Genomic DNA, 19,314 nt, shown 5'->3' on the forward strand with positions numbered 1-19,314 from the left:
CTTTGTCTATCCGTGCCTGGCCTGTCTGCCTTCCCTATTTATGTAAATATGAACTTTTAGGCTAGCTTTACACATGTCCGGCTACGGTTTGCTGTCCTAGGTCTGGTGTGGTTTTGTTCACCTGTTGAGGTGCAATTCAGGTGCAAATTTTTACTTGAATTCTCACCTGAACCGGACCCAAAATCACACAGGACCCTTTTCAAAAATTGACCACGCCCACCCCAGACATGTGTAAACCGGCACCATTGAAAGCTGGTCCGGTTTACATGTTATGCGAATCGGATGTGATTAAAAACACATCCAAATCACATAAATGTAAACTGAACCTTAGAGGATCCAAGCATACTCCTTTAGGTGATAACCTGTCAATAAACAAGTCTCTGTGAATCAATGAACAACCTTGCATTACCTGGCTGACCACGCATAGCTCTCGACTTTAATATGTGAACAAAAGGCACCTTTAGGCCAAAGTATGTTGGCTTAAAAGGGAAAAAGAAACAAAAAAAAAAAAAATTTGTAAAAATGAGACCCTCCCTACACCCAAGTATTTTCATTTTCCTATATTGAGGTTTAAAATAATAAATAAATGCAATTGTTCAGAGGGTAGGGTTAGTACAGTGTTACCCTTTTCACATTATTTTTCTATAAGTCCACTTTGGTTATCACTTATCTATCTCCGCAGGACCATGAGCTTGATCCGAAAACAAGCCAGCTCTGTAATATACTGTATATATATATATACTGTATAATAGTAACATTATAAACCATGTAAGCTTTACACTGAATCTCTCCTCTTTACATGTGCCACAACAGACGATAGAACCGTAACTGATCTGATTTACGAAGTCAATAATAAAGGTAAGATTTTGAGCTAAAATGGATAACAGCCCTATTTAACATAAAGTATATGTAAATCTTAAAGCGTCACTAAACCCACATTATATAAGAAATATCAATAAATGGTGTATTACATGCTGTTCATACTCAGTCACTATGAGATTTGTTTTCTGTATTCTGCAAAAAAACCTGGTTGATCCTGCTGCTCTCTATCTCCCCCTTCTGTCCATGTCCCCAATTAAGCTACAGATTTCGAAGAGCAGTGTTGGCAACTCTGCACATGCTCAGTTTTCAGTGAGATTCTGTGCTGAGCATTTCCTCTCCATCCCATCTGAGCAGCCCATGTGACTATAGAGTCGCACATGTGGGTGTATACACAGTGGTAAATGACATCCCACGCTCTTCCTCCTCCTCAATGCTCACTAACCTGCTAAACACAATGGGGTGGGATATTAACTGTAGATTAGGGAGCTGCACCTCCTTCTTATTCTAAGACACAGACTGGAGGGGTGCGACGTGACACAGTCTGTAACTGCCCACACCCTGTTATTGCCAAAAAATAGTAAAGATTTGATTTCAAATATATATATATAATATTATTTATTTATTATTATTATTATTATTATTATTTTTACTCCAGTTAAAATTAATTAAAAAGGCTTTTTTTTTTTTTTAACATGTGACCAGCAGCAGGGGACTAAAAGCTCCTCCTGCTTATATTTAGGCTGGGAATGAGCTAGGTCATGTGACAGCTGCATATCAATTAGGAAATAAGTATTTTTTATTTAAAATAATTAGTGCCATTATTCATACACAGAAATAGAAAGGATAATGTAAATTAAACAGCGTGTGTTTAGTATTACTTTATAAGGTAATTCCACTATCTAAAAAAAAATTATAGCATCTAAAATTGCCATACAAGCCATTTTCTAATTTAGGGTTAAAGTGATTGTAAAGTCTCGTGTTTTTTTTTTTTTAAAATAACAAACATGTTATACTTACCTGCTCTGTGCAGGGGTTTTGCACAGGGCAGCCCCGATCCTCCTCTTCTCGGGTCCCTCTCCTGGCCCCTCCCTCCTGTCGAGTGCCCCCAGAGCAAGCAGCTTGCTATGGGGGCACACGAATCCTGCTGCAACTCTGTGTGTCCTTTCAGACACAGAGCTGCTGTTCTGCCCCGCCCCTCTCTCTCCTGATTGGCTAACTGACTTTTATTGACAGTGGTGGCAGCCAATGGTGCCGCTGCTGTGTCTCGGCCAATCAGGAGGGAGAGTCTCGGATGGCTCGTGGACATCGGTGGATAGAGATAGGGCTCAGGTAAGTATTAGGGGGTGCTGGGGTGGCTGATACACACAGAAGGTTTTTTATCTTAATGCATAGAATGCATTAGCCCCTGCCTAGAAACCCCTGTACTGCAATCTTTTATCAGATGTCTGCACTAAGATGCAAGTAACATTTTAGAGTATAACTAAAGTCAAACTTTTTTATTTAGTTTTGGATAGAATGGGAAGTGATTAGAACACTTGTTAGGTTTTTACTGTTGTCTGTGTCCCTGTTAGAGAGATGCTCCCTCTTTTTGTCCTGTTTACTAAAACTAAAAGTGAAAGTAAAAAAAAAAAAAAAGATTTTGTGTTGGAAATCTTCCAATCTTCTTAAAGATGACTCTAGGGAGGCTACCAATGACAACCCTTATGTTTTTTTTTTTTTTTACCTTTGAACCCTAAAAAAGGCCTCTTAGTGTATATGTATGTATGACTGTGATAACTGGATATTTTCAGGGCAGCTCTTTGGATCAGATGACACAATCCCGCTTCCTTTACCAAACACTTTATATTTAATCTTTTAGGACCAATAGTCGTTGGGGAATATGTTGTTGGGGATTTGGACATCGCTTACAGCAATGAAAGGATTGGTAATGGATGCCCCAAGGATATCTGCCTGTGGAGAAAATCTAATGATGGAAACGTTTATGTTCCATACGTTATATCCAGCGACTATAGTAAGTATTTCTTTGTCTATCAGTGTTAAAGTAGAATTTTGTCAAAATACCTTTATTGGTAATGATCTGGCAGTGTTGCTTGTCTTACTGATTGAAAACTCCAGATTTTAAAAATGACCCATTCACATTTAAAAGTATGGCATAATGCATAAAAAGGCTATTGCAGTTTTACAGAGAGTAATACAACTCTATCAACTTGGTGGTTAATAATGTCAACATGTATTAAAAGAATATTGTCATCACACAGTAAATACTACAGCGGTAACTACCAATTGAAAGTTTTTTGAAGTATAATTATAAGTTCCGATTAATAAAAACGAGTGCTACATTTATTTGTAAGCACATTTCCTCTTAGCTTTTCCTTACATGTGACCTGCAGTGTCTGATAATGGGTGCACTTGAGACTTGAGTGAGCTAAAAAAGCAAAGTGTGTCATCACATACAAAACAAAACTAAAAAAACAAAAACTTTATTCCTACTAATAGGACAGTGGGCAAAATATGCAAATCATTCCTTTTAGGCTGCATTGTTAGCTCTACATGGAGAACCCCTTCACATATACTACAGAACAGGACACACCTAATTATACAAATCCAGTCACTTCCTGCTTGCATAAAAAGGTTTCTGATTTTGCGTGTAAGCTTTTTTGTGCTAGATATGGAACATATTAAGCAATGGACGATTTAAAGGGGAAACTCAAAATGATTGTTTTATACTCTGTGGTCTGTTTATCATTGTAGCAGCAACTGGGACATCCATTTCTGGGCTCTGTAATGGGAACATCAGAAATCCATTTCTGGGCTCTGTAATGGGAACATCAGACATCCACTTCTGGGCTCTGTAATGGGAACACCAGACATCCATCTCTGGGCTATGTAATGGGAACATCAGACATCCATTTCTGGGCTCTGTAATGGGAAGATCAGAAATCCATTTCTGGGCTCTGTAATGGGAAAACCAGACATCCATCTCTGGGCTTTGTAAAGGGAACACCAGACATCCACTTCTGGGCTCTGTAATGGGAACATCAGACATCCACTTCTGGGCTCTGTAATGGGAAGATCAGACATCCATTTCTGGGCTCTGTAATGGGAAGATCAGACATCCATTTCTGGGCTCTGTAATGGGAACATCAGACATCCACTTCTGGGCTCTGTAATGGGAACACCAGACATCCATCTCTGGGCTATGTAATGGGAACATCAGACATCCATTTCTGGGCTCTGTAATGGGAAGATCAGACATCCATTTCTGGGCTCTGTAATGGGAAAACCAGACATCCATCTCTGGGCTTTGTAAAGGGAACACCAGACATCCACTTCTGGGCTCTGTAATGGGAACATCAGACATCCACTTCTGGGCTCTGTAAAGGGAACATCAGACATCCACTTCTGGACCCTGTAATGGGAACATCAGACATCCCCTTCTGGGCTCTGTAATGGGAACATCAGACATCCACTTCTGGGCTCTGTAATGGGAACATCAGACATCCACTTCTGGGCCCTGTAATGGGAACATCAGACATCCATTTCTGGGCTCTGTAATGGGAACATCAGACATCCATTTCTGGGCTCTGCAATGGGAATATCAGACATCCCCTTCTGGGCTCTGTAATGGGAACATCAGACATCCCCTACTGGGCTCTGTAATGGGAACATCAGACATCTATGTCTGGGCTCTGTAATGGGAGCATCAGAAATCCATTTCTGGGCTCTGTAATTTGAACATCAGACATCCATTTTGGGGCTTTGTATTGGAGATTTTACAATCAACGCAGTCCTTCTTTTAAATGACCCTTTAAATACATTAATCACAGGATCAACACTGACCAACACTCAACATAAGTTTGTGTTTGGTGGGGCAGCCTCCCAATGTGCGCACACGTTGGTATTGATGGTTAAGGTGTTTGGAAGCTGTTCCATGGAGTGAGTAGACATACCGAAGTGTCTGTTAAAGCTGATCCAGTTAGTGGCATATCTGAAGGGTCACTTAAAAATGGCTGATATATGGCACAGTGATGTTGCTAGATCTCAAATTTGATAGTTAACCAGCTTTGTACACCAGTCCAAAGTGAACCCAAAAGTCCTTCCTTTACAGCACTACAAAGTGAAAAAAACATGAAGCTATCATTTCCATTTAAATAAATTTACACTGAGAAAAGACTAAATTCTGTTTAGTTATATGTTCATCTCTATTTTCTACAGGTGACTTTGAATCAAAAGTAATACAGTCTGCAATGCAGGACATTGAAAGCCTCACATGTATCCGTTTTACCAAGCAGACATCAGAGGTTGATTACCTTAGTTATCAGCCTCAGGACGGGTATGTAATAAATAACATGAGTCCAAATATTCCCGTGTAGGGCAATAGCAGTTAATAATAGCAGTTCTTACCTCTAGATGAACTTATGTTTTATTAGCTTCCCTGCTGTTCTGTTCATCCTCTGGGAGTGAGGTCAGTGGTGTATTCACTATATGTGCAATGTGTGCGGTGCACACAGGCCCCAAGGGAAGTGAGGCCTACTATGCCCTCACACATTGCACAACAACAAGTGTGGGAAAACACAGTTCAGTTCTTTCTTTTGTGCCCTTTGTGCTGTAGCTGTGTTGAGATCTGTCACTTACTACTGACCTCTGTACTCTGTCACTATTGACCCCTGAACTCTGTAGCAAGTGACTCAAAGGACAGTAGCAAGTGATGTAGAGTTCAGGGGTCAGGAGTAAGTGATGCAAAGTTCAAGAGTAAGTGAAGCAGCACTCAGGGGTCAGAGGTGAGCGTTGCAGAGTTTAGGAGTCAGGAGTAAGTGACACAGAGTTCAGGGGTCAGGATTATGTAATGCTGAGTTCAGGGGGTCAAGAGTAAGAGATGCAGTGTTCAGAAGTCAGTAGTAAGTGTCGAAGAATTCGGAGCTCAGTAGTAAGTACTACTGACCACTGAGCATGTGCTCCAATGTCTAATGTTTGGCCCTGGCCCCTCCAATGTACAGATACTGTGCTGTAAACCCCCTGTTCAGCATTGCCTCATTCTATGCAATGTAAGTCAACCCAGACTCTATTTAATCACACCTCTTTAAGCAACTTTCAGTTTTCAGTGCAATATGAAGTCTCTCACTTTTGCACTTACTTCAAGGCAAGGGGGCACAATTTAAAATTGTGCACATAGGCCCACTGCTTTTAAAAATTATTCCTTGAGTTAGGTCTAATATTTATTAATTATGTGGCGATTGTATTCCAGCTCACTGCCATCCTCTAAGTTTTAGACTAAAGCTGCAGTTTTTTTTTCAGATGCTGGTCTCTGGTGGGACGAATCGGAGGTAAACAGACTATCTCTTTGGATACATCTGGATGTGTATGGAAGGGAATTGCCATCCATGAATCCCTACATGCTCTAGGTCTCCACCACGAACATATGAGGAATGACAGAGACAGCTTTGTGAATGTCCTGTGGAATAACATCCAAGACGGTATGTAAATTAAGCCATCTTGAAGGATTTTCAGCTGAGGCACTGAGTACTGAAGCCATTGGATCAGTATGACCCCATCACAGATGGAATTTTTTAAGATCAACTGTTGGAATCTCTACATACAACCAATGAACACTTTCATTTACCTTTTAACTCAAACTAATTTAAGTCACATGGCAAAATTTAGAACATTACACTCTGAAAATGTTGTATCTGTGCCTGCCTCATCCATTAGATATCCTGCTGACAGGCTTCTTTTTAATGCTGGCCACAAGTCTGACGGTCTAGGCATTTGGTCACATTTGTGCTGAAGGTGAGGATCAGTTCTGAGTGGCTGATCCTCACCTTCAGAAGAGATCAGGTGATCTTAATTTCTTTAATATTCGCATTCTCTCTGGGATGCCAGAAACAAAACACAACTGAAATGCTCATCAGGACTGAGGATGTAATGTCCTTAGGTGGTAAGCAAAGTCAAGGCATCTTTGTGCAAGGTGCTTAAACCACACAGTGAAAACAGTTTCTTTTTAGGTTTGGAGAATGTGGACCAGACTAAAGAAGTGTCATCTGAAGAGGGACTAGAAAACTGACTCCATAAGAAAATGAGTTTTAATAACTACTCATACAGTGTTTTTGTTACTGGTGTGAACATCTGTTTTGGCTTTTATTTTAGGCTTTGCTTATGCTTTTACGAAGACTGATACCTTCAACACGGATCTCACCAAATACGATTATAGCTCCATCATGCATTACTCCAAGTGAGTTTAGATTGCTGTAGACTACTTCTTTCCTAGAAAGGTGTATTTATCTTTTAGAGGGCAGCTTGATGAGAAACAGAAGTGTGTATTTTTTATTTTTTTTGTTTTTTTACACTTTATACCAATTTCCTTATATTAAATTTCTACTGTTGTCTGTGACCCTGTTGGGAGAATTTCACTTCCTCTTCTTATGAGAGTAAGACAAAAAATTAGGAGAGTGGTTGCTAAAGGGACAGTATTAACCTGACAGCGAGTCTAACCCCTGAAAATTTTACTGATATAGTGTTGTTGAGGTTTGTGTTCATACAGGGAAGATTTTTAATTACATCCTATATACCCAACAATAAGTTAGAGAAAATCTACTCAATGGGGATGCAGCTAACAAAAACCCACAATTCTATTTTTTCCCATAGTCTGCTTCTGTTCAGCACATTTGGAAACTCATGCCTAGTACACACAGACCCAATGTCGGGAGACATCGGCCGGTTCAATAAAAAATGTCTGACATTCGGCCTGTGTGTACGTCAGCCAGTCCGACACAAGCCAGCCGTTTGCCCAGCTTCTGTTGGAAAAGCATGCTGGGAAACCAAAAGTCAACCAGCTACCAATCAGCACTCCCAGTCAATGACTGAGAGCGCAGACTGGAGTGTTCTGGCGGGGAGCCAACAGCTCAGCAGGGAAGATCGCTGTACTAACGTCAGACTGTTAGTAAAGTGGCTCTAACCAGAGAGTTCAGGTATTTTTTTCATTCAACCTGCTAAGTGTGTACCAGGCTTTAGAGTCTCATCTGGAATAGATAGTAGATCACTCTCTCCATCATACGAAGCAGAACAAATGCATACAATGGTCTGCCCATTCATACAATTTATCTTACAGTTCTTTCTGCTTTGCATAGAGAGAGCTAAGCAATGTGACAGGGGATAATAAAAATGGGGTAGGTCTATCAGCAGCACGCTGTATGTAATGATTGGTGCATGCACCAATAGCACACTGCAGAAAACTAAAGTTAAAAAGTAGCGACCATACTGTCCCACAGTAAAATATGGGGCCAACAGTGGTATATGAAGGTATGATTTGATCCTGGCGTGAGGAGATGGAGAAAAAATGTCCCTGTGTTAGTGGGAAAAAAGCGTGTCATGGTGTCAGTCCAAGGCATCAGTGGCATTAAGAAAACAAATGAGACGAGAAGGCTGGGATGGGGGGGTTCTGTGGTATGTATTGAACAAAGGGGCCCTAGGTGGCTGTAGGGGGTTTTGAAGGACTCTTTGGGGCTTAAAGGGGGAGAGGGGAGTTATAAGTTGATACTCCCTTCCCTTCCCTTGATGAACTCACATTTCAGACCTTTATCACTGTGAGCCCACCCAAGAATGAAGATGGCTTCTTTTTCTCTCTCTGGCCATGTGATGTCACATGACAAGGTAAGACAAGAAGAAGGGAAGTCTGCCCTCATACCCCAGTGGCTGCCTAAATAGAGAAGATCTGTTCTCAGGGAGCACCCCCTCTCACTGTTCTCTTCCACCCCAATTAGGCTTCCATTGGAGGGAGGTGAGAGCAGAATCCTCATTCCAGAAGCTATCCAGTCCCTACTCTGCCACACAGGATTGACTCTACAGTCACTCCTGTCAATCAGTAGACAGGCAGAGAACTGAGCCCAGCACCCAGAAAGCTGGTAACCTAAGTGAAAAGCCAGAATCACTGGCTGGATAAAAGAAAATTAGTTCCCAGGTATGTTCATAAAATGGCAATAAAAATGCATTGCACTCATAGGCTTTACCCCAGAGGAAGGGGAATAAAATCAGTCCACATCCAAAAGAAGAGTCAAAGACACCGCTATTTCCTTCAGCAGCGCAGCAGCAGATCTTGGAGCACACCTGTTTCAGTCCAACCTCTCTAGCTGCAGGTATCATAAAGTAATTCATAGTCCTAAAAAAGGCTTGATCACCAAGTATTTTTTGTGAAGATTTTTCCACAGGCATATTTAGGAAACTCAATGCTCTATGTGACGATTCAACATAAAGTTTAAAATCCATTCAATGACCATTTCTGAACACGCTCGTGTTCACGCATAATGAGTGTTGCCTAATGGATTTTAAATCCTTTTAAACTTTGCTGAATTATTTAAAAGAAAAATGGAAGCAGAGTGTCTTGAATGTCTCTCTGTGGAAAAATGTTCACAAAATATATTTGGTAATTCTGCAGTTATGGGTCTCTAAATTACTTCATGATGCCTGCAGCTAGAGAGGTCAGTAAGTGCTTGTTTCAATGCAGTTTTACTATTTACAATTGTTACTATTGTGTAAATTAAATAGTTAAATGTCTATAGCCTGACATTTCAAACGTATCACTCATTTTCAGTTTTCTGCTTACAGGTATAGCTTCTCCAAAAATGGCATGCCTACACTGGAAGCCATTCCCGACAGCAGTGTCAGTTTTGGACAGAGGGTTACCATGAGTAGCCTGGATATCATAAAAATCAATACCCTATACAACTGCCGTAAGTTTTTTTAAAAATCATATAATAAAAGGATGCATTTGTTTATAAACAGTTTAAATTGAAGTGGAAAGTTTAGTACCCTTAGTGACCAATCGCAACCCACCTTGCACTAGCCCGATTCTGATTAGCTGCTATGTGGCACTGTACTTTGCTCTTAGCAATGTTTGTCAGCTGGTAGTCCAGGAAGATATAGACCTGTTAAATAATACATTACTTGTTTAGTTAGCTCATGGGTGCTCAACCTGTGGCCCTCCAGCTGTTACGAAACTAAAAGTCCCATCATGCCTTTGGGAATCATACTTGTACCTGTCAGCCTTGCAATAACTCATGTTCGGGTAGTATGGCACTCATACACTTGACAAAGGAGTGCGCATGTCCAGGACAGGACATCGGCGCATGCTCCGAAACGCGTTGTGAAGCCCAGACTGCCCACACCACCCTGTGACGTCAGACGCTACCGCCGTCCGTCGGCCACCGCACCGGTCTCCATCGCTGTACGGCAAACCCGGAAGGCTAGAGCGGGTCTCTCTCAGTTCCCTGGACATCAAGCTAATGCCTGGACACCTGGATGCAACCATCATCAGCCGCCCTCGGAGCGCTATGCATTGACTAGCTTACCCACATGTAAGTCACTACATTGTTTTGTATTAAAATCTGCTTTTACCACACTCAAGAGGGTGCTTCCCTCTTCTTCTTGCAATAACTCATGGGACTGGTAGTTCTGTAGCAGTTGGAGGGCCACAGGGTAGGTACCCATGACCTATGATTTTATTTCTTCCAAGGGGACTTTTTGACAGTTACATTACTGGTAGCCGGTAACATATGCTTGTATATTGTAATATGCATACTGGCAAAGCCCCAGATTCATAACTATCTTTAAAGCTGAACCCCAGGCAGGTGCAAATTAATGCAGCTCTGTGATGATACATAATCAAATGCAAGAAGTACATAAATTTGACTTGGCATGTACATCTTCTAGGGCCTGTATAGGAGATCTCAGAGAGGGAGACATTCGGGTATTTTACAGTGCAAGAATGTTGAAGGGAGGAGAGCAGAGTGACCAGGGTGACCATATCTGTCTCCTGCTTCTCCTTTTACTGTCCAGTCAGCATTGGTAGGACCTGTAAAAAAGAAATGCAACAGAGAAAGATGGGAGCCTCCCCCTCCCCAGCCAGGACTATGGGACTATGATGTGTGGCAGAGCTGTGTAAATCTCAGAAAATTATGAACAGGAAAACATGTGCATTGCATTTCACCTATTTAGGGTTTTTCTTGGAGTTCAGTTTCAATTATTTATCTCTGAATTGTTTCTGAAATGTGTATTTTGCTTTTTCCTAACAGCAAATGGCCAGACAAACACCATGACTCCAACTCCAGCTCCCACCACAACGCCTGGGTTGGTCATACCCAATGGTAAGGAAGTAAAAGGCTTGGTAATGTTTACTACGTCACGTCACTAACCTCTCTCAAAAACTGACGCCCCAGTTTTGGTCGAGCTGATCTTAAGTGCATGTGTGTGTGTGTGTATATATATCCAAAACATTTTTTTTTTTTTGGGGTTGAGTAGGGAAGAGTTAACTTTTTTTCTGCCCATGTACAATACTCGCTACTCTGTATTCTAAAATGTTTGATTTGCCTTCACTTTTTGTTTTAGTGACAGTGAGTAGTAGGACAAACAAAGGGGTGGACCTTATCAGTATGGACACAACTGGCAATAACTGTCAATTGGTCTGACATTCCCTACACTGTCCAAAACTAAAAACAACACTTCAAAGAGTAATTCAATAAAAATGTAATTTGTTCTTGGATTTAGATACTTTTAAGATTCTTTCCAGCTCCCTTTTCAACTAACTTGTGTTATGCCAGAGTGGCTATACAGTATGTTTGGTGTTTCTAAGATGGAGCAGTGGTCGATCAATGAATTGACCTGGGTACAATCAGCCTGCCCATAGATGGTTCGAAACTCGGCCGGTCCCTGCTGAAAAAGGCAAAATTCAAACCATTTATGACCCACCTAATGCAACAAGCGTCATTAGTGAGTGTGGGTGTGGGTGAGTGTGGGTGGGTGTGTGTGGGTTTGTACATTCTTCATCAAGAAAAAAAAAATTAAGGTAGGAATTATGCTTTTCTTAATTGTATAGGAACTATGGGGAGCTCTATGAGGGCTTTACCATATCATACCTTTTGTGATTGCAGTTCTTCATGGTGCCCACTATCCACCTACATCCTGGGGTTATAGGCTTTTACAATCCTGCGGGTTTCAATTTTTTTTTCTATATAAGCATGTGATGTAGCTTTACCAAGTTTATAAATCTATGCAGTTGAATATAAAGCCAAATACATAGTAATAGCTGTGTTATACCGAGATGTTTTCTCTTCCAGCTTGTGGTGGCGTGCTAACCGCCCCACAGGGAGTTATCACTTCCCCCAACTTCCCAAACAACTACCAGAATAATGCCTTCTGTCAATGGACAATCAGCACCTCCTCTAAGGTATGGATGTGCAATAGATTCAAACTTCATGTATGATGGATAAGTACCCAAATCTTACATCTAATTTTCCTCGTATAAAATCACACCAAAGCAGAATCTCAATATTTTGCTTAATGGGTAAAATATCTACTTCAATTTTTTTTGTGTGTGTTTTCTCCTCCTTTCCTCTCTTTGTTTTTCTTGCTTTTTTTTTTTTTTTTTTTTTTTATTATTTTTCCTGTCTTTTTGCCCCATCTCACTATACAAGACACATGAAATATCAAATTTGCATCTTTTTTCATTCCAGTTTCAGATCACCTTCACAGATTTTGATGTAGATGGTGACATGAACAAAGGCTGTGCTGATAAGCTTCAGATCTACAATGGACAGTATATGTTTGTCGGAAACCTGAATGTCTTTTGTGGGCAGACACTGCCACCATCCATTACATCCAAGGGGAACATCATGCAAATCATCTTCACCAGTGACTTCACTGTCCCTAGGAGAGGGTTTAGACTTGTTTATAAACCAGGTAAGCTCAGTCATAATTCTTTCCCTATTTTATCAGTTCAAGTCATTGCTTAAAATGGCATTTTTATAGTTCTGATGGCCCAGATTTCGTAGGATTATCACAGCTTCAATATGGCCACTTTTTATGTTGTGTTATACACCGATTAGGGGATCAGTGTTAAGGCTTAAAGTGTGTGTCAGCCCAAATTTTTTTGTTGATTGGAGGAGGAATTCAAACAGATATCTTGAGTCTTATATCCTTATAAGACTCAAGATATCTGTTTGAATTCCTCCTCCAATCAACAAAAAAAATTGGGGTTGACACACACTTTAAGCCTTAACACTGATCCCCTAATCCGTCTTGTCTGGATCCTTCTACCATATGGAATATATATAGAGCATGTTTGACCATCCGTCATAGGTGGGCTCACCTTCTAGTAAGGTGAATTTGATTCATTAGAGCACATTGAGTGTTGGAGACTTTTTCTATTTCTACTTTGTTCTACTATAAAAGACTTAAATCTGGAGGACTCACCACCATCTTATTTGGAGTTTTATACCATATATGGACTTATTACATTTATGAACTATTTTTCACAAATTTTCATGTGAGTTTAGATAGGCAGCTTTCATTTAAATATTTTGGATGTTGTTTTGATCTATTGCATATATTCAATTACGTTTTTTCATAAATATGTTTATATGATTTATTTGTGTCACACCTTTGAGCACTACACTTTCACATTATCGATTATAACTAGAACTGCCTTAACAAGGACCTTCATGGAAGGATCGCCAGCTGTAGATTTAAATATTAAAACCATTTAAGGCTCCATGCACATTGCTTCCACAGGAGGTTTGTGTTTTGCCCGTAGAAGCAGCTCAATGTTATCCTATGTATCCATACACATTAGGACAATTAGAGGCATATTTTGAGCTCAACCTTTTGACTCAGAAAGAAAATAAACCTTCTGGTTTGCATTTTTGATTGAAGCTTTCTGGCAAATAAAAACACTAAACACTTCCAACTCGCCTAAAGATGTGTACAAAATCGCTTTATATAAACATTTTGTTTTTCTGTTCTGCTAAGGTAACTGGGTTTTTTTAAGCCTAGTGTGCATGGAGCCTAAAGATTGATACTAGATTGTAGTAATTCATTTTATACCTGAAACAAATCCTTTCTCTTGCAGCATAACGTATGAAAATCCAACTTCAAAACCCTCCGGAATGATTTTCCTTCACTCTGAAGACAGGAGGTGGATGATAAAGAATGACATGATTTACAAAATACAGTATCTCACAAAAGTGAGTACACCCTTCACATTTTTGTAAATATTTTATTCTATCTTTTCATGTGACAATACTTTAGAAATGACACTTTGCTACAATGTAAAGTAGTGAGTGTACAGCTTGTATAACAGTGTAAATTTGCTGTCCCCTCAAAATAACTCAACACACAGCCATTAATGTCTAAACCGCTGGCAACAAAAGTGAGTACACCCCTAAGTGACAATGTCCAAATTGGGCCCAAAGTGTTAATATTTTGTGTGGCCACCATTATTTTCCTGCACTGCCTTAACCCTCTTGGGCATGGAGTTCACCAGAGCTTCACAGGTTGCCACTGGAGTCCTCTTCCACTCCTCCATGACGACATCACAGAGCTGGTGGATGTTAGAGACCTTGCGCTCCTCCACCTTCCTTTTGAGGATGCGCCACAGATGCTCAATAGGGTTTAGGTCAAGAGACATGCTTGGCCAGTCCATCACCTTTACCCCCAGCTTCTTTAGCAAGGCAGTGGCCGTCTTAGAGGTGTGTTTGGGGTCCTTATCATGTTTGAATATTGCCCTATGGCCCAGTCTCCGAAGGGAGGGGATCATGCTCTGCTTCAGTATGTCACAGTACATGTTGGCATTCATGGTTCCCTCAATGAACTGTAGCACCCCAGTGCCGTCAGCACTCATGCAGCCCCAGACCATGACACTCCCATCACCATGCTTGATTGTAGGCAAGACACACTTGTCTTTGTGCTACTCACCTGGTTGCCGCCACACACGGTTGATACCATCTGAACCAAATAAATTGATCTTGGTCTCCTCAGACCACAGGACATGGTTCCAGTAATCCAAGTCCTTAGTCTGCTTGTCTTCAGCAAACTGTTTGTGGGCTTCCTTGTGCATCATCTTTAGAAGAGGGTTCCATCTGAGACGACAGCCATGCAGACCAATTTGATGCAGTGTGAGGCGTATGGTCTGAGCACTGACAGGCTGACCCTCCACCCCTTCAACCTCTGCAACAATGCTGGCAGCACTCACACGTCTATTTCCCAAAGACAACCTCTGGATATGAGCACATGGATTCAACTTCTTTGGTAGACCATGGCGAGGCCTGTTCAAAGTGGAACCTGTCATGTTAAAACGCTGTATGGTCTTGGCCACCGTGCTGCAGCTCAGTTTCAGGGTCTTGGCAATCTTCTTATAGCCTAGACCATCTTTATGTCGAGCAACAATTCTATTTTTCAGATCCTCTGAGAGTTGAGTGCTTTGCCGTGAGGTGCCATGTTGAACTTCCAGTGACCAGTATGAGAGAGTGAGAGCGATGACACCAAGTTTAATAAACCTGCTCCCCATTCACACCTGAGACCTTGTAACACTAACATGATACTGGGGAGGGAAAATTACTAATTAGGCCCAATTTGGACATTTTCACTTAGGGATGTACTCACTTTTGTTGTCAGCGGTTTAGATATTAATGGCTGTGTGTTGAGTTATTTTAAAGGGACAGCAAATTTACACTGTTATACAAGCTGTACACTCACTACTCTACATTGTAGCAAAGTGTCATTTCTAAAGTGTTGTCACATGAAAAGATATAATAACAAAATAACAAATTTACAAAAAATGTGAGGGGTGTACTCACTTTGTGAGATACTGTATATATATATATATATATATATATATATATATATATATACACAGTGGTGATCAAAAGTTTGGGCACCCCAGGTAACAATTTGGGCTGTGATACTTACCAAAGGGGGCAGTACAAGATATTAACTCTGCAGGGTGCCCAAAATTGCAGACACCATTTTTTTGTTTTCTGTAATTTTGAAAGTGTCAGTGATGGAAATAAATTCTAACTTTTGTTGACATATTATAAGAATGTCTAATCTGTAATTTGATGCCTTTTGGAGATATTTCCATCTTTCCTTGGCTTCTTTATGCACATTAATACACATTTTTACCTGGGCTCCCCAAACTTTCGATCACCACTGTATATATTACACTATAATGTTTTTAATGGTAATTTTTTTTACAAAGACATACTGTATACTGATATATATATATATATATATATATATATATATATATATATATATATATATAACCAAATTGATTCTCTAAAGTCCTGATTTTCCCAATTTTATAAGTCCAGGCATTTATATAGCACCAGTAATTTACCCAGCACTTTGTATACTGTACAATTACATCAGTCCCTGCCCTCAAAGAGCTTACGATCTAAGGTCCCTATGACACCGGCATACACATACTAGAGGCAGTTTAGACAGGATCAAAATAACATACCCCTGTCCTGACAGGGATTTAAACTGGAGACTCTAGTACTTCAGAGCAGAAGGTCTACGAACCTAGTAATACAGTAATATTAATTGTAATTCAGTTAAAGTAGATGTAAACCCTGGCTTGCTAAAAGTGTGTATCATAAACAAATATTATTATAAAATGCTTTTATTGATCCAAAGCTCTCCTAAATACACTATATTGTCAAAATTATTGGGACGCCTGCCTTTACACGCACCTGAACTTTAATGGCATCCCAGTCTTAGTCCATAGGGGTCAATATTGAGTTGGCCCACCCTTTGCAGCTATAACAGCTTCAACTCTTCTGGGAAGGCTGTCCACAAGGTTTAGGAGTGTGTCTATGGGAATGTTTGACCATTCTTTCAAAAGCGCTTTTGTGAGGTCAGGCGCTGATGTTGGACAAGAAGGCCTGGCTCACAGTCTCCACTCTATTTATCCCAAAGGTTCTATCGGGTTGAGGTCAGGACTCTGTGCAGGCCAGTCAAGTACCTCCACCCCAAACTCTCTCATCCATGTCTTTATGGACCTTGCTTTGTGCACTGGTGTGCAGTCATGTTGGAACAGGAAGGGGCCATCCCCAAACTGTTCCCACAAAGTTGGAAGCATGAAATTGTCCAAAATGTCTTGGTATGCTTGACTCCTTAAGAGTTCCCTTCACTGAAACTAAGGGGCCAAACCCAACCCCTGAAAAACAACTCCACACCATAATCGCTTTTCCACCAAATGATTTGAACCAGTGCACAAAGCAAGGTCCACAAAGACATTGATGAGCGAATTCGGAGTGGAGGAACTTGACTGGCCTGCACAGAGTACTGACCTCAACCTGATAGAACACCTTTAGGATGAATTAAAGTCGAGACTGCGAGGCAGGCCTTCTGGTCCAACATCAGTGCCTGAGCTCACAAATGCGCTTCTGGAAGAATGGTCAAACATTCCGATAGTCACACTCCTAAACCTTGTGGACAGCCTTCCCAGAAGAGTTGAAGCTGTTATATCTGTAAAGGGTGGGCCAACTCAATATTGAACCCAATGGGTGCCATTAAAGTTCATGTACATGTATAGACAGGCGTCCCAATACTTTTGCCAATATAGTGTATGTTCTGGATGATTCCCGACTGTTATGATTAGTGTGTTGTATTTGTGTTGTGGCTACAACTATGAACCTGTTCTTCTTCTGTGTATCTGTGGAAAAATTAAACATATTTTAAAAAAATACTTGTTTTCACAATTTTCATCCTTTGTTGCATCTCAATTCTGCTGATCTCCCGCAGCCTTGTAGCAGCCATTATCTATTTACATACACTTGCTCCAAAAGAAGCAAATTACATTTCTTATGCAGGGTTTAATGATGGTGGCAACATTGGACCGTGTCTGCTTACTGTGTTTTCAAATGGTCAATTGGAAGCCCATGATTGACAACATGGAAGACAGGGACAAGTAGTTGTCTCCCTGTAATAGAAGTGCCTGCACTAGGACCTTAATGTCAGCATCACCATGTATTATTTTTATAAATAAAGCAGATTTAAAAATATTGTATTAGGGGTGAGCCTCTATAAAGTACCAATGAGGGGTACCATCATCCATATAACAACGAAAGAATCGAAAAGGAGACAATTCCCCCTAACAGTCTCCAAAAAAGAAAAAATTGACTTTCTTGGTACCTCAGACACAGCACACATAAAAATAAAAAAATAAAGCATTTTATTTATACAAAGAGCAAAAAAAACAACATATCTGAACATGTCCGAAAATGACAAATACATTTAAAATTCAAGAAAAGATATTGAGAGTTGGTCTAGCTGTACAATAATTCCACCAATACTTAGTATACTCCAGTTGGGAGATCAAAAGGTATAGTGGATCCTCACTGGGCACATACTCCTCTACATGTTTCGCGGTTAGAAACCACTTCTTCAGGAGGGACACATTAAGTGGTATCTTAAATATAGTAGCAAATGGTATACAGAAAACGATGTACAAAAAGTCATATACAGATGTGGACATACATATAATAATTAATACATGAGGTAGGGAGACGCTGGTGCTTACCATGCGCGGCCAACACACTAGACTAGAACGTTGGCTCCGCCAATGCTCCCCCACAGTGGAGGTGGGGGACAATTGTGGATGGCTGCATGAAAGCTGCGTAGCAACTATAATAAGGTAAATAAATACACTATAAGTCTGTATATATATATATATATATATATATATATATATATATATATATTGTGAGGGATTAGCTCGGTGGCGGGTGTGGATGACCCCTTTGGGGGTGCGTTTTCACAGAGAGATAGCCGAGCAGTGGTTGCAAACAACACTTTGATTTATTCATGCAATTTGCTTCACACAATTGCAAGCCTCAAAACAGCCAAAATAAAATAAAACAAAATAAATCCTTGCCACTGTGGGCGGCTACCTTCACACACACTGGAACCTATCTAACAAAGTCTGTCCCCAACCTACTGTTGGGCAGACTTGCTTATCCTACAGCGGATTCTCAATAGTCCATGTTTTATCTCTCCACCACAGCACATGTTCATTTAAGCTGTCCCTTTGTTTTTTCTCTACACATGGCAAACATTCCTTTATTTCTTCCACATAGAAATAGTTTGTTTATTTACCTTGAGAAGTCTTCACAACTGGTTACCCTCCTTAGCACACATCACTTCAGGGGGTCTTCTCCCATGCTCACCATCTTGTCGGGAGGCACTCATCTGACTGTCCTCCTTCTCCCAGCCCACACGGCTTCAGGAGACAGCTTCCGGAGGCAGCAGTCCTTCTCCCAGGCTTCCTCAGCGTCGGGAGGCACACATCTGTCTGTCCTCCTCTCCCAGCCCACACAGCGACAGGAGGCAGCAATCCTTTAGACTTCCTTTGGACAAATTATAGAGGCCTTCATTTCCTCATTCTGAACAGCTGAAGGCCTTTCAACTTCCTTAGACAGTTCTGGCTACCTCTGCAGCCGACACCCTATAGTAATTGGTGATTTGTCTAACCCAGGTGGAAGTGTAGCTCCTGTCTGTGACTACATTCACAGATTTACCTGACTTCCTGTCACAATATATATATATATATATATATATATATATATATATATACACTGCTCAAAAAAATTAAAGGAACACTTTTTAATCAGAGTATAGCATCAAGTCAGTTAAACTCCTAGAATATTGATCTGGTCAGTAAAG

The 19,314-nt window shown here is 40.6% G+C and overlaps 1 protein-coding gene across 1 annotated transcript in view; it reads left to right on the forward strand.

The window, feature by feature from the left end:
* LOC309558574 (tumor necrosis factor-inducible gene 6 protein-like) overlaps window positions 1-13,722 on the forward strand; it is a gene marked incomplete at its 3' end in the record, with an annotated part of 60,244 nt that extends 46,522 nt beyond the window's left edge. Inside the window, exons 2-4 of the mRNA XM_082261651.1 lie at window positions 11,928-12,037; window positions 12,324-12,549; window positions 13,718-13,722. Of these exons, the coding sequence (XP_082117777.1) occupies window positions 11,928-12,037; window positions 12,324-12,549; window positions 13,718-13,722 (341 nt within the window). The remainder of the gene's footprint in view (window positions 1-11,927; window positions 12,038-12,323; window positions 12,550-13,717) is intronic.
* Between the last annotated feature and the right edge of the window lie 5,592 nt (window positions 13,723-19,314).

Source organism: Pelophylax lessonae (genome assembly GCF_965119305.1).
Source record: "Pelophylax lessonae genome assembly, chromosome: 6".
Taxonomy (NCBI): Eukaryota; Metazoa; Chordata; class Amphibia; order Anura; family Ranidae; genus Pelophylax; species Pelophylax lessonae.